Source organism: Pongo pygmaeus, chromosome 2 (genome assembly GCF_028885625.2).
Source record: "Pongo pygmaeus isolate AG05252 chromosome 2, NHGRI_mPonPyg2-v2.0_pri, whole genome shotgun sequence".
NCBI lineage: Eukaryota > Metazoa > Chordata > Mammalia > Primates > Hominidae > Pongo > Pongo pygmaeus.
Genome location: NC_085930.1, coordinates 161,325,970 through 161,338,227, shown reverse-complemented (window position 1 = coordinate 161,338,227; position 12,258 = coordinate 161,325,970). Strand labels below are relative to the sequence as shown.

Here is a 12,258-nt window from a genome sequence, read left to right as displayed (position 1 = left end):
ATAGATAAATGTGGGGATGAATAGATAGATGGAAATCTGAAGGACAGAGGAAAGGAGAAAGGAAAAAAGGATAGAGGAAAGGAGAGGGGAGAATAGAATGATAGGATGATGGATGGATGTATGGTTGAATGATGCTTAGATGGGTAACGTCCATATTAAATCCAATTCTGTTCTTAAAAGTTAAAGTATGTAGTAATTTTTCTTAGCTAGCTGGCTGGCTTATCACTGAACCCTGATCTTTTGCCAGCAACCTACTCTATATGCAGCCACCTGCTCTAAGAATTTAGCTAACCATGCTTCACTATAATTTGAATAAAATAGATCTACACATCTGAAGTTATCATTGAAACAAGACTACAGACCACTATAATTCTGAGCTGCGAAAAATAAAAGAATTCCATTTTCTTCCCAGTTCCAATAAAGCCTTCAAAAGTGTACCTTCCAAATTATTAAACTGTGTTCAGATCGGATTCCTTGATCATCTAATTCTTCTGTATTATTTGTCTGCAGAACAACTAAACTTTGGAAAATGAAATTCCTTTTCTCCCAGGTATTAGACACGAGATTACATGTGAATTTGTGGTAAGATAGATTTCCTTTAGTTCTCAAAGGATGTTTTTAAAAAACTGAATTGCCAAAATTTAAATATTGAGAAATTTCACATATAAACATACAAATGTCTAGAATATCTGGGAAAAAAATCATAAGACCATAAGACCTAGCAACACTGTATGTCAGGGCTACTGTGTTAGGTTGTGCGGGTTTCTTACAACCAACCCTATGAGGCATATACACAATCAACTGTAGTTTATAGAGACTATGATATAAATGAAGCCACAAAGGGTTTGCAGTGGACAGCAGGTACAACCCGCCAGGCAGACAATCCTCTAAGGCAACAAAAGGCAAAGTCTGAACACTGACTATACTCTTTAGGCTGAGCCTGTGCTCCCCTGTGCCTCCCAGACCCCACAGCTCCCAATTTATTCTTGCTTCACTTGTGTTTCCTGCCTGGCCCCTGAGGCTTTTGCATATACATTCCCTGCATTAGACTTCTTTCCTTTCTGACTGTCTGACAAAGTGATGGGGCAGAAATAATGAAGAGCTATCCATTTTAACCTTTTCATGTCATAGGGTCAATTTTTGTGCAAGCAGGTACATATTATATAACGAAAATATTTTAAAATAATCATGGAGTCACTACCTACTTCTGATTATGTGATTAATAAAGGTCCACCTGCTGTTTCAGGCCCTTAAAACTGAGTTGCAAATAAATGTTATTTTATGTTATTAATGCAATAATTTCACACTATATTGATTATATTTGAGAAATATGTGTGTGTGTATACATATATTTGTTGTTGTTGTTGTTTTGTGTGTGTGTTTTTTTTTTTTTTGAGACGGAGTCTCACTCCTTTGCCCAGGCTGGAGTGCAGTGATGTGATCTTGGCTCACTGCTCCACCTCCCAGGTTCAAGCGATTCTCCTGCCTCAACCTCCCAAGCAGCTGGGATTACAGGCATGCATCACCACATCCAGCTAATTTTTGGATTTTTAGTAGAGATGGGGTTTCGCCATGTTGGCCACGCTGGCCTCAAACTCCTGACCTCAAGTGAGCCGCCTGCCTCGGCCTCCCAAAGTGCTAGGATTGCAGGCATGAGTCACTGCGCCTGGCCAATATTTGAGAAATATTGATCAAGAATGGAATATCTCTGATGCAAAATGCATCATAAAAATGCAAATGTATCTTAAAATTTTCAGGATATTTCAATTAATGCAGATTTTATTTAAATTAGCAATGCTTAACCTAGCACAGAGAGACAAGTTTGATTCTGATTTATGAATGAGTTTATTATTTTCCCTAATTTGAACTTTATCTAGCATCTTTGGCTCTATCCACAGACAAAAAGCTATTCTAGGGAGACACTAGTGTCACAAGTAAGGGTCATCATACCATGCAATTGGTTATACTTATTTAGAAAAAAAACTATAGTCATTTGAGTGTTGTTGAAAAAACTAATGTGAAACCTATTTGATAAAACAGATTTTTTCAGCTTTCTTTAAATAGCATAGATTTGTTTTTTAGACTTTAGTAGAGAAACTATCATATTTTTTAAGACTAGTCAAGTGCAGCAGTGAGAAGACAGGAATGAGTAGAACGAGGAGTTCAATCTGTAATTGACTGTGAACAATCAATTGAGATAACTCACTACCTCTGGTCTAGCTGAAACTGTCATTTCTCATGGTAATGTTTTAGCCAGTAAAATAAACTGACAAAAATAAGTTTTAATTTCTTCAAAGAGATTATGATAGTTACATATAATCCCTTGAAACTTTGCTCATCTGACTATAGAAAAACTGATGGATTGTTTGTTGGGGGCAGGGAAAATCTAGGGACACAGCAACTTGCACAAGAGCAAAAAGATTAATTTCTGAAAAACTATGCATATTGAGAAGAAAGTTATAATATTACAAAACATAAGAGAAATGTGAGACTGCAGGTCAAAATGATTTAGTTTTTGTTCCAATATGGACAAACTGCAATTTGAAAGATACTATTTCACAAGTACAAATATCATTTTATCCACGTGTCTGGGGCACTGGCTATTTCAGCTAGTGGAATATTGTAGTTACTTGTTACTTCATATTTATTTTACATATGGATGATTGATTTTCAAAGATGTACTGTATAAAACTTATGGTTAGTATTAAAAGCTCATATAATTTATTCTTTTGTCAATCAAAAATAAATTCACATTCTCTTATAGTATTATGAACCTAATACACTGTAAATACTGCCACTATAGTCTAATATAAAATTGGGAGCTGGATTTTTGACATATATATCTACCCATTAATTTAATTAATAAAATAATTTTATTAAGTAAGTCTCTAAAACCATGGTATTCTGAAAAGAAGGGTGAAGCAATAAAGAGGAAAGTGAGATTTGAGTTTCTGGTTAGTAAAATTCCAGATAATAATGAGTTTACATGTATTTTCTGAAATAATTTCAGAGTGAATAAAAAGAGTAAATTTCCAGGTAATTAAATGAGTAGCTAGTCTGTGTTTTAAACTTTGCAATCTGTGTGAATAATTCTAGATTATGTATACATTACCAAATTGAAAATAAGCTGAAACCACAAATGTAGAACTCCATAATAAATTAAACATTGCTGAGCACTTAGGGTTATTTCAATATTAGCTTAGGAAGTCATAATTTTAAACAGTGTACTGATTGATGCCAATAAGAGCCCTTTTAAGAGCTCTAGAACGCATGGTTGTTTTCATTCTTGACCTTGAAAACAAAAAGGCTGAAAAATAAAAATCAAAACTGAAAGTGCTGTTTTATGTAATTTAAATAAACTCTATGGAATAATGAAGGCAAAGGGGTCTTACAGCAAGAAAGTATCATAAAATAGCTTGACAGACATGTATAAGTGTTGAGGAAACAGAAAAAAAAGAGAACTATATTTCATTTCCAAATTACACAAACACAAATAAATATATAAAATACCACTGATCTTTAATCCACATTTCATTAAGCTACAATCCTTAGTTTTTAAGGAAAACCACATGAGATACCTCAGATAAGTTTCCATCATTGACCACCTTACCTGACACCTCATCTATAATTACAAACAAGCTTGGGGTGTGGTTTATCTGCTCTAACAGTAGGACTCTCTGTAGATCATAAGATTCATTTATTACGAAACCCCACCCCTTACCTGGTGGGAGAAATGCTGTATGCTGTTGTAACTGCATGTTGGCTAGAGCCTGTTGGTATTGGAAAATACCAGTGTTAAAGACTGCGGTGGCACCGTTGGTTTTTTCAAGAGCAGGCCTCTTTGGTAATGGGGGAAGTACAGCTTGAGGAATTCCCTGTTTAGTGAATGAGTATAAAAAACAAATACCAGTAAAAAGAGAAAAAGAAAAAAGAAAAATCAGTCGAAGGCCAAAATTGTTAGGAAGCATGAGCAAGCAAGCAGCAGAGCACTTAACTACCCGAGGGAAAAATCCAACGAACAAAAAATTAAGGAGAGGAAAAAAAAAAAAGCAAGATAAAAGCTTTAAAGGAAGCATTATTTTTGTCCAAAACAAAATCTCACTAGTACGAGAGCACATGTTATAATGTGTTAAAGTGCTTTATGTCCCATAATGCTTCAGGCTTTCTGTGAGAAGCCATTGATTTGGGAAAAGAAGAAAAGCCGCACTGCGAGCTCCATGAGGACTGACAAGTATAAGCAATGTTAATAGTTAATTGTACAGAGTGACTGAAACAGATAAAATAAAAACTAACCCACTCTGCTCCTCCCCCCAGATCTACCTAGACATGCAAATGTCCCAGAGCATGCAAGTTTTTTTCCTTAAATACTGAACTATAAATATTAAAATGTAAATAATTCTACCACTAAAGCCATGCTAACCAAACAGGTACATAAATATACAGTCAAAAATACACTCTTTATGTCCTCCGACTATTTCTTTAGAACATTCTACAATGTAGTTAAACTGAATGTGGGCTGCTGGGCTTTCAGAATCTTTTATTGTATGATATCCATCTATGTACTTAGATTATAGTCTTTCTACTAATTTTGTCAGGAAACCACACTCAGTTTTTTCATTGTACTTTACAACTCTATAACAGAAAAAAGGATACATATTTTAAAGTTGATTAAAAAAAAAAAACTTGTATCTACAATAAAGCTACATGCCAAGCTAAAAGGTGAAAGGTCATAGTACCAGGTCAAAGGTTGCCTCGAGGGGTCGCTTCAGTGATTTGACAGCCGACTGAGTCTTAATTAGCAGGCAGCGAGCACATGATGGCAATGGGCCAGTGGGGTTCAAGCGCATTAACATAAACAGCAAGCAGAGGTGCATCATGGGGGCAGCAGTGCATTTTTGGGTAGGTGAGAAAAAACAAATAAAAAAACAAATCATCGGAATGCCATATACAACGAATAACAAGACTAAGCATGCACAATAAAGGCACTACTGAGTTGTTATTGGGAGGATAACTCCTCTTTGTAGTTAATTACAAACAAGATACTCTAACAGAAAAAAAAAAAGAGTGAAAGGAAGACAGGAGGAGAGAGTCTGCCTTCTGTATTTTTGCTCAAGTATCCATAAACACAGAAAAGATCTCTCTCATGATTATTTCACTGTGTTATGAAATACTACACAGTGACTTTTAAAATGAGTATTTCATTGATTTAAGTCATATATTTATGTAAAAAAATGACAACATTAAAACAGGTAAGCAAAGAACAAAGAATGGGCTCATTAAAATCAGCTACTAGATCACATTAAAATTTACCTTGAGAATATAGTTTAGTAGCTATTCTTAATGATCCAATTTCTAACTCCTTGGGTACTGCTGTCTCTCTCCTTTCTATATAATGGCATAGTCAAGCTTCTCTAGTGTTACTATTATGTTTATGCCACAATATTATTTCAGACAATCTAGATAGTATACTACTCAAAATCCTGTAGCTAATTCTAAGAACAATTTTGTTGAACAATTCTCCTAAATAGTTCCAGATCATGTTATTGTTAAAAGCAAGATATATGTAAAGAAGAGCCTTGATGTGCAAAAGAACACACCAAAGGAAAACAATGGCTGATTAGATGGCACACAGAAATAAGAAGACTGAAAATGGCAATATCGTTAAGTTGAAAAGGACACAGGTGGTTCTTTACAAAGCAGAGATTTCAGAAACCCTACATCCAGAATAAGACAGATTAAGAGTTAGGCCAAGAGTAGGAGCAATCTGAACCATTTGAGGAGTTACCCTCACTTCTGTGAAAGTAACTTCTTTATATATTGTCTGGGATACCTGAACAAACATATCTTCAGCAATTTTTTTTAAAAAGGTTAATAAATGAATAGCTTGTAGTCAGATATAGTTGCTTACTTTGCTTTTCTGACTGCTAACAAGGAGAGAGCTGATATCTCTACTCACCATGGCAGCTGCGGTGGCTGCAGCCTGTGCAGCTGCAGCCTGGTTGACCTGGTATTGGGCAGCCTTGATCTTGGCTTGCAAATGTGCAGGGGGATGAAAGTATTTGCACTTTTCCCGAGAGCATCTCCCTTTGATGTAATCCATGCACACAGTGACTGTGTTGTCATTGGTGTCAATCATTGTGCTGTCAGCAGGATGAGCAAACCGACAATCATTTTCTCCTCTGTTGCAATTGCCACGTTGGTACTCTCGACATACCTATGAGGTCATTAAGTACATGAGGTTTAGTCAACATGAACAAGAAGAAGCTTTCTGAAGATTTTAACTTAAAGTGCAAGACTGGTGATAGAAGGCTATAGATCAAAGGGGAAAATGATTTTCAAACAAGGCAACAAGTAACTTCAGCATTTCCTAGTTCAGTTACAAATTATAACTCCATTTCAGTATAAATGTCCATAAGAAAATGCATGTATAATGTTAATTATGGAAAAAATACAATCTGAAATGGTGTTGATATACTTATTAATTGCAAAGGGAAAAATAATAACTTCACAGTAAAGAAACATGGAAAACATCACTTTAACCAAGTGATCAAAATTAATATCACCAATAATGAGACATAGTGACATTGTGTATCTATTGATTTGATACAACGAGAAGGGCACACAATCACAGTAGAGGTATTACTGCCGAATTTAATCAAGATGAAACATCAGACGAAGTGAATGGAAAGATATTTTACTAATAACCGACTAGTACTCTTCCAAAGTGTCAAGGTCATGCAAGACAGACTGAGATATTATCACAAGTGGAGGATCCTGGAGTCACAGAAAGAATATTGGGAGGACAACTGGTAAACTGTGATTAAAGTCTGTAGATTGGTTAAACAGCCGCATATCTATGTTAATTTTTCTGGTCTTAGGAGAGATTCTACAGTTATGTAAGATACTAATATTTAGGTCTGTAAAGGGTAGACAGAAACTCTTGGGTCCATTTTTGCAACTTTTGTGTAAATATAAAATTATTTCCAAGTGAAAAATATACAAAATCAAATCTGATAGCTTTTTATGAAAATGTTTCCAGGAGTTATTTTTTTAATCTTTAGAGATTCACTTGGTAGCTATATAAAGCAGTAAAAAAAGATTGGTTTTGTTACGTCTGTTTTATATTTGCTAATTCTGTTAATTTTGCCACGGAGATCTTAGGGAAAAGGCGAAAACGTTATTTCTCATTCATCTGTGCATTTTGACTCTTACTATTTAAAAGCAGTCTTCATTCAGGATACTTTGACCCTTTTACCACAAGAGGGCCATCTAAAACACAGAATGTCCTTTTAGTATTTTCGTGCTCTTACTTCAAGCTTCAAGGAAACAGTTTTTAATTGTTCAAGTATCTTTTCACAAATAGCAAACGCAGATACTAAGCACTTTATTTTGAAGTTAAGCAAGAAAGAAAAACTGTAACCTACTATGACTTAGGAAGCAAAGGTTTTCTTTGATTTGTATAAACACAATGATTGCATTTAAATCTGGGTGTTTTCCCCACATTATATTCATATCCTATTATTGAGGAAAGTGTTTCTTAAAGAAGGAGATACTATAATCTGTACCATGCTACATCTTAAAAAACAGCATTATAAATGATATCTTGCACTAGTTGGAAACCTCAACCTAGCTAAAGCTTTGTGTTCCAAATACATACAATGAACCAGTGTCATTCATCACCACACTCAGAGTTATTAAGAACACAAAAATGACTTAAAAAGTTATTCAAGATTCTGGCTTTTTATTAGTGTATTTATCTTATTGAACAGAAGAAAAAAAAGTATTACCAAGATTTATAACTTAAAAGCAAAAATGATCAAGCTGTTACCAAGAATAACTATCCTCCTCTCTGGCTGAACATTAGCATCAGCTACGGAGCTTGCTAAAACAGTACCCAGTACCTAATCAAAATTTATTGTATGTGAGGCTCATCACTATACTCAGGAAAAGTGATGTGCCTACATTAAATAATGATAAAAAGTTTTATGTGTGTGTGTGTGTGTGTGTATGCTAAATATATACTACTGCATAAACGAAAGGGCTACTTTCCTGTTTAAGCAAGTCTATGTCAATGTAGGCATCACCAAACAGGAAACTTGCAGAAGGTCTATAAGTGATCTGTCTCAGCTGCTATTTGCTCCTCAGTAATTCCTGCTTTCTTGAATATGCTCAAAATGAATTGGCAGCAGGGAACTAACACTCTATTTTTCCAATTTAGTTTACTCTTTTCCACATTAGCAAGAAGGAAGACCTGAATTTATTTAGGTTCTGTGTGTATGTATTTGCGCGCGTGCACGTGTGTGTGTGTGTGTGCACATGCGGGGGGGGGGCGGTTCTACAGGTTAAGGATTGGTTTATTATAATTTCACGTTCTTCACTCTCCTGTGGAACATTTAGAAAGAATTCTAAAAATATTTAAGCAGTTAATAACTAATAATTAGCTCAGAATGTGTCATAAAACCAACCTTTCCTGAGGTTAAAAAAAACTTAGTCAATTGCTTTTGCATAATATGCATGTTTGACTCTTTCATATTTTTATTTTTTTGCAGCTTAAGGTTTCTCCTAAGAAATAGGACAGAAACATACTGTAATAGCTACTCTCACATTATTCTTGCCTGTGAAAAAATAAGGAAGAGAAAATCTCTTGTGAAAACTTGTACTGGTGAGAGTTACAGGCCAGCGGGACTGGAAATTTACCAAGCATTAGATATGCATCTGAATAGTGGGGTACCTACGGGAACATGAACTTCCCAAACCTTCTAAAACACATTTCCCCTAATAGACATCATCAATAAAATGGGATCTATCCCTTGGTTGCTCAGTATGGGTTTGATCTGGTTTCTCTGATAAACTCAAGGACACTTTAGACTATGCTGATACCCCAAATAAATCTCTTCGACATACTATTACATTAGTAAATTATAACTGACAACATTCCACAAATTTAATCTCATAATTAAAAACAGGATAAGAAATTATAACATTTATCATACGGAGAATTTGAAACACAGAATGTAAAATTAAATCTGAAAATTCTAATAACATTGTGGTCATTTTTCTCTTCTCATCCAGTCTTCTGTATGTATGCACACATTTTTAAAAATAATTGTAATTATAGTATAGTTACTATTTGGTGATCTTTTATGCTCAACAATGCAGCATAAGCATTTCTCATTTTGCTAAATAATTTCCAGAGTGAATACTTTTGATGGCTGCATCAAATTTCATCAAATAGTGTACATAATACAGGTAACTCTTTTGGAGGATATCTAGATAATTTCCAGTATTTCCATATTACAAATAATATTCAAAGAATATATCCATGACTGTAGGCATTTTTCATTATTTCTGGCAGATAAATGTACAGATTTATTGGTATATCTGTATGTACTGGGTCAACATATAAAAATATTTTCTGACTGGGCGCGGTGGTTCAAGCTGGTAATCCCAGTACTTTGGGAGGCTGAGGTGGGTGGATCACTTGAGGACAGGAGTTCGAGACCAGCCTGGCGAACATGGTGAAACCTCATCTCCACTAAAAATACAAAAATTAGCTGGGCATGGTGGCAGGCGCCTGTAATCCTAGCTACTCAGGAGGCTGAGGCATGAGAATTGCTTGAACCCGGGAGGTGGAGGTCGCAGTGAGCCAAGATTGTGCCACTGCACTCCAGCCTGGGCGACAGAGCAAGACTCTGTCACAAAAGAAAAAAAATATTGTTTGATAAATGGTTTTCAAACCTGCATTAAAACAATAAGATCTATTTAGCTACACATATAATGTGATTCAACATGAGCCTTTTACTTTACAAGTACTAAGGCAAGATTTGCCAATGAAGATATTCACTGAAAACATTTAAGTTCTATTTCCAGAAAAATATTTATGGAATAATTATAAACTTTAAATAATCAAAAGAAAACATAATCAGGAAAATTTCCCAAGAAAATGTAAATTAATTCTAAATAAACCTTCTTTTGTTAACTAAATAGCAATAATATAGCGGACAGACAATAGGGTTTGGAGTCAGAAATTGTTGAGTTCCAGTTCCTATCACTTTACTAGCTATGGAATCTTCACAATGAAAACACTATTAACATCTATGTAAAAGGTCATGAATACTGAATAAAATAATGCATAGCTTACAACACACCATACAAATCTGGATAATATGAATAATCCTGTCATTTGATCTCTAATTTTTTAATACATGAAAAACATATTTCAAAATGGTCAAAATAATGTAAGTTTTATAAGTAGTATTAAACTCAGCAATGCTCTCAAGTTAAAGCACTGGGATTCTAAGGAGATTAATGTCAATATTTGAATTTATTCAAAAGTGGAGAGTCATTTGCATGTTCTTTAAGGAGATATCCCTTTGAAGTAATATGTTTTGTGTTCACCATATTTGTATAATTAACTCAGTCATCTTGCAGAATAACAATCAAAAGCAGGAACAGAAAGCTAATTATAATAAGAAACAGGGACTTTGTCCATTTTAACATTTTGAGAAGTCAATTTAATAGTTAATGGCCAATATTAAGAAACGTATTCAAAGACATATAGCTACATGTTCACCAATAAGCAGCATGGACTTCACTTTCTATTAAGCTGGAACTAACAAGCTAAATTTTGGTAACTATTACTTTAAAAAATAATCCTGGATAATCACTTTGATCAATCACTTTGATCAAAGTGTCCACAGCATCGTTGATCATGAGTTTATAATTTAATGCAAAGAAATTATCTCTATTTTCATTTTAAAAGGATTAAAATATCTACTTTGTAATCCTCATAATTCTGGTGATTAGGTAAATGTAACTGTAGTCAATTTATTGTACAATTAAAATCCCTAGATAAATACCGGATGATGTGATTTCTAGTTTCAGCTGGTGATATGGTTTGGCTGTGTCCCCACCCAAACCTCATCTTGAATTCCCACATGTGGGACAGACCCAGTGGGAGGTAATTGAATCATGGGGGCATATCTTTCCTGAGCTGTTCTTAAGATAGGGAATAAGTCTCATGAGATCTGATGGTTTTAAAAAGGGTTATGTCCCTGTGCAACCTTTTTTCTTGTCTGCCACCATGTGAAACGTGCTTTCCGCCTTCCGCCATGATTGTGAGGTCTCCCTAGCCATGTGGAACTGTAAGTCCAATAAACCTCTTTCTTTTCGTAAATTGCCCAGTCTTGGGTATGTCTTAATCAGCAGCGTGAAAATGGACTAATACAGTTGGTTATTCAATAATTGTACATATTTGATCAATTTTTCTCCTTCCAAAAAAATTCAAGAAAAGGACACCTACTTTAGCTACCTCATAGTATTTCTGTTAGGATCAAATGGGAGCATTCTTTGAAGCCTAAAAGGCAGACTCCATCATTACTATTCAGGCCAGAAAACACAAGCATACTTCTATAGGTAACAGAACTAAGAATCTACCACTTGATCTCTTATAAAAACATAAAATAAAATCTGAATAGGAATGACCAAAGACAGAACCATTAAATCCACTTCCACATTGTCATTTATTCATTCCCATGAATGACTGTGCAAACCCAACAGGACAGGAAAATAGACACAACTTTGAAACAAGCTTGTCAATACACCAAGTTAGCCATTACCTTATTTCATTTATATTATTATTATTATTATTATTATTATTATTATTACTTGAGATAGGGTCTCCCTCTGTCACTCAGGCTGGAGTGCAGTGGTGCAATCTCAGTTCACTGCAGCCTTAACCTCCCTGTTCAAGTGATCCTCCCACCTAAGTCTCTCAAGTAGCTGGGACTGCAGGTGTGAACCACTGTTCTTAATCTAGCAATTACTATACTCTATACCACATCAAAACTCTAATCACATAGATTAATAATTGACAGAGCCATAGTGTATTAAATTGTTTAAATGAAGACGTGACTACATTTTTAAGAGCCATTCTAAAGTTTATTACAGATATAAAAAAACAACCTACATAAACCTCTATGTGCAAAACTCTTAAGGTTTCTTGGCAATTTTCTGGAGATATTTAAAAAAAATCACACAAACAGTAGCCAAATATCCCCTACAAAAATGTAAAATTAAAATAATGCTACCAATAAGACTTTCCTACATTATTAAAAGCATCTTCTTTTCTAATCTTTTCTGAATAGAAAGTCTTCTATCCCATCATGTTAAATCCACTAAACACCTAAAAAATCCCAACACAGGCATGCTTTTCACTGTCATTCTAATCCTCATTTAGCTTTAAACGTTCTATTTTTC

At 34.6% G+C, this 12,258-nt stretch overlaps 1 protein-coding gene across 49 annotated transcripts in view; it reads right to left on the bottom strand.

Moving 5' to 3' along the window:
- Positions 1-12,258, bottom strand: part of MBNL1 (muscleblind like splicing regulator 1) — a 219,003-nt gene that overhangs the window by 14,108 nt on the left and 192,637 nt on the right. For 27 of the 49 annotated variants that reach the window (XM_054483048.2, XM_063662358.1, XM_054483069.2 and 24 more), the window contains 2 exons: positions 5,957-6,214; positions 3,722-3,875 (listed from right to left, as the gene is read on the bottom strand). In XM_054483048.2, coding sequence (XP_054339023.1) covers positions 3,722-3,875; positions 5,957-6,214 — 412 coding nt within the window. Of the gene's footprint in view, positions 1-3,721; positions 3,876-4,736; positions 4,791-5,956; positions 6,215-12,258 lie in introns of all 49 variants that reach the window. The other 22 variants (XM_054483043.2, XM_054483075.2, XM_054483040.2 and 19 more) reach the window with 1 other exon arrangement.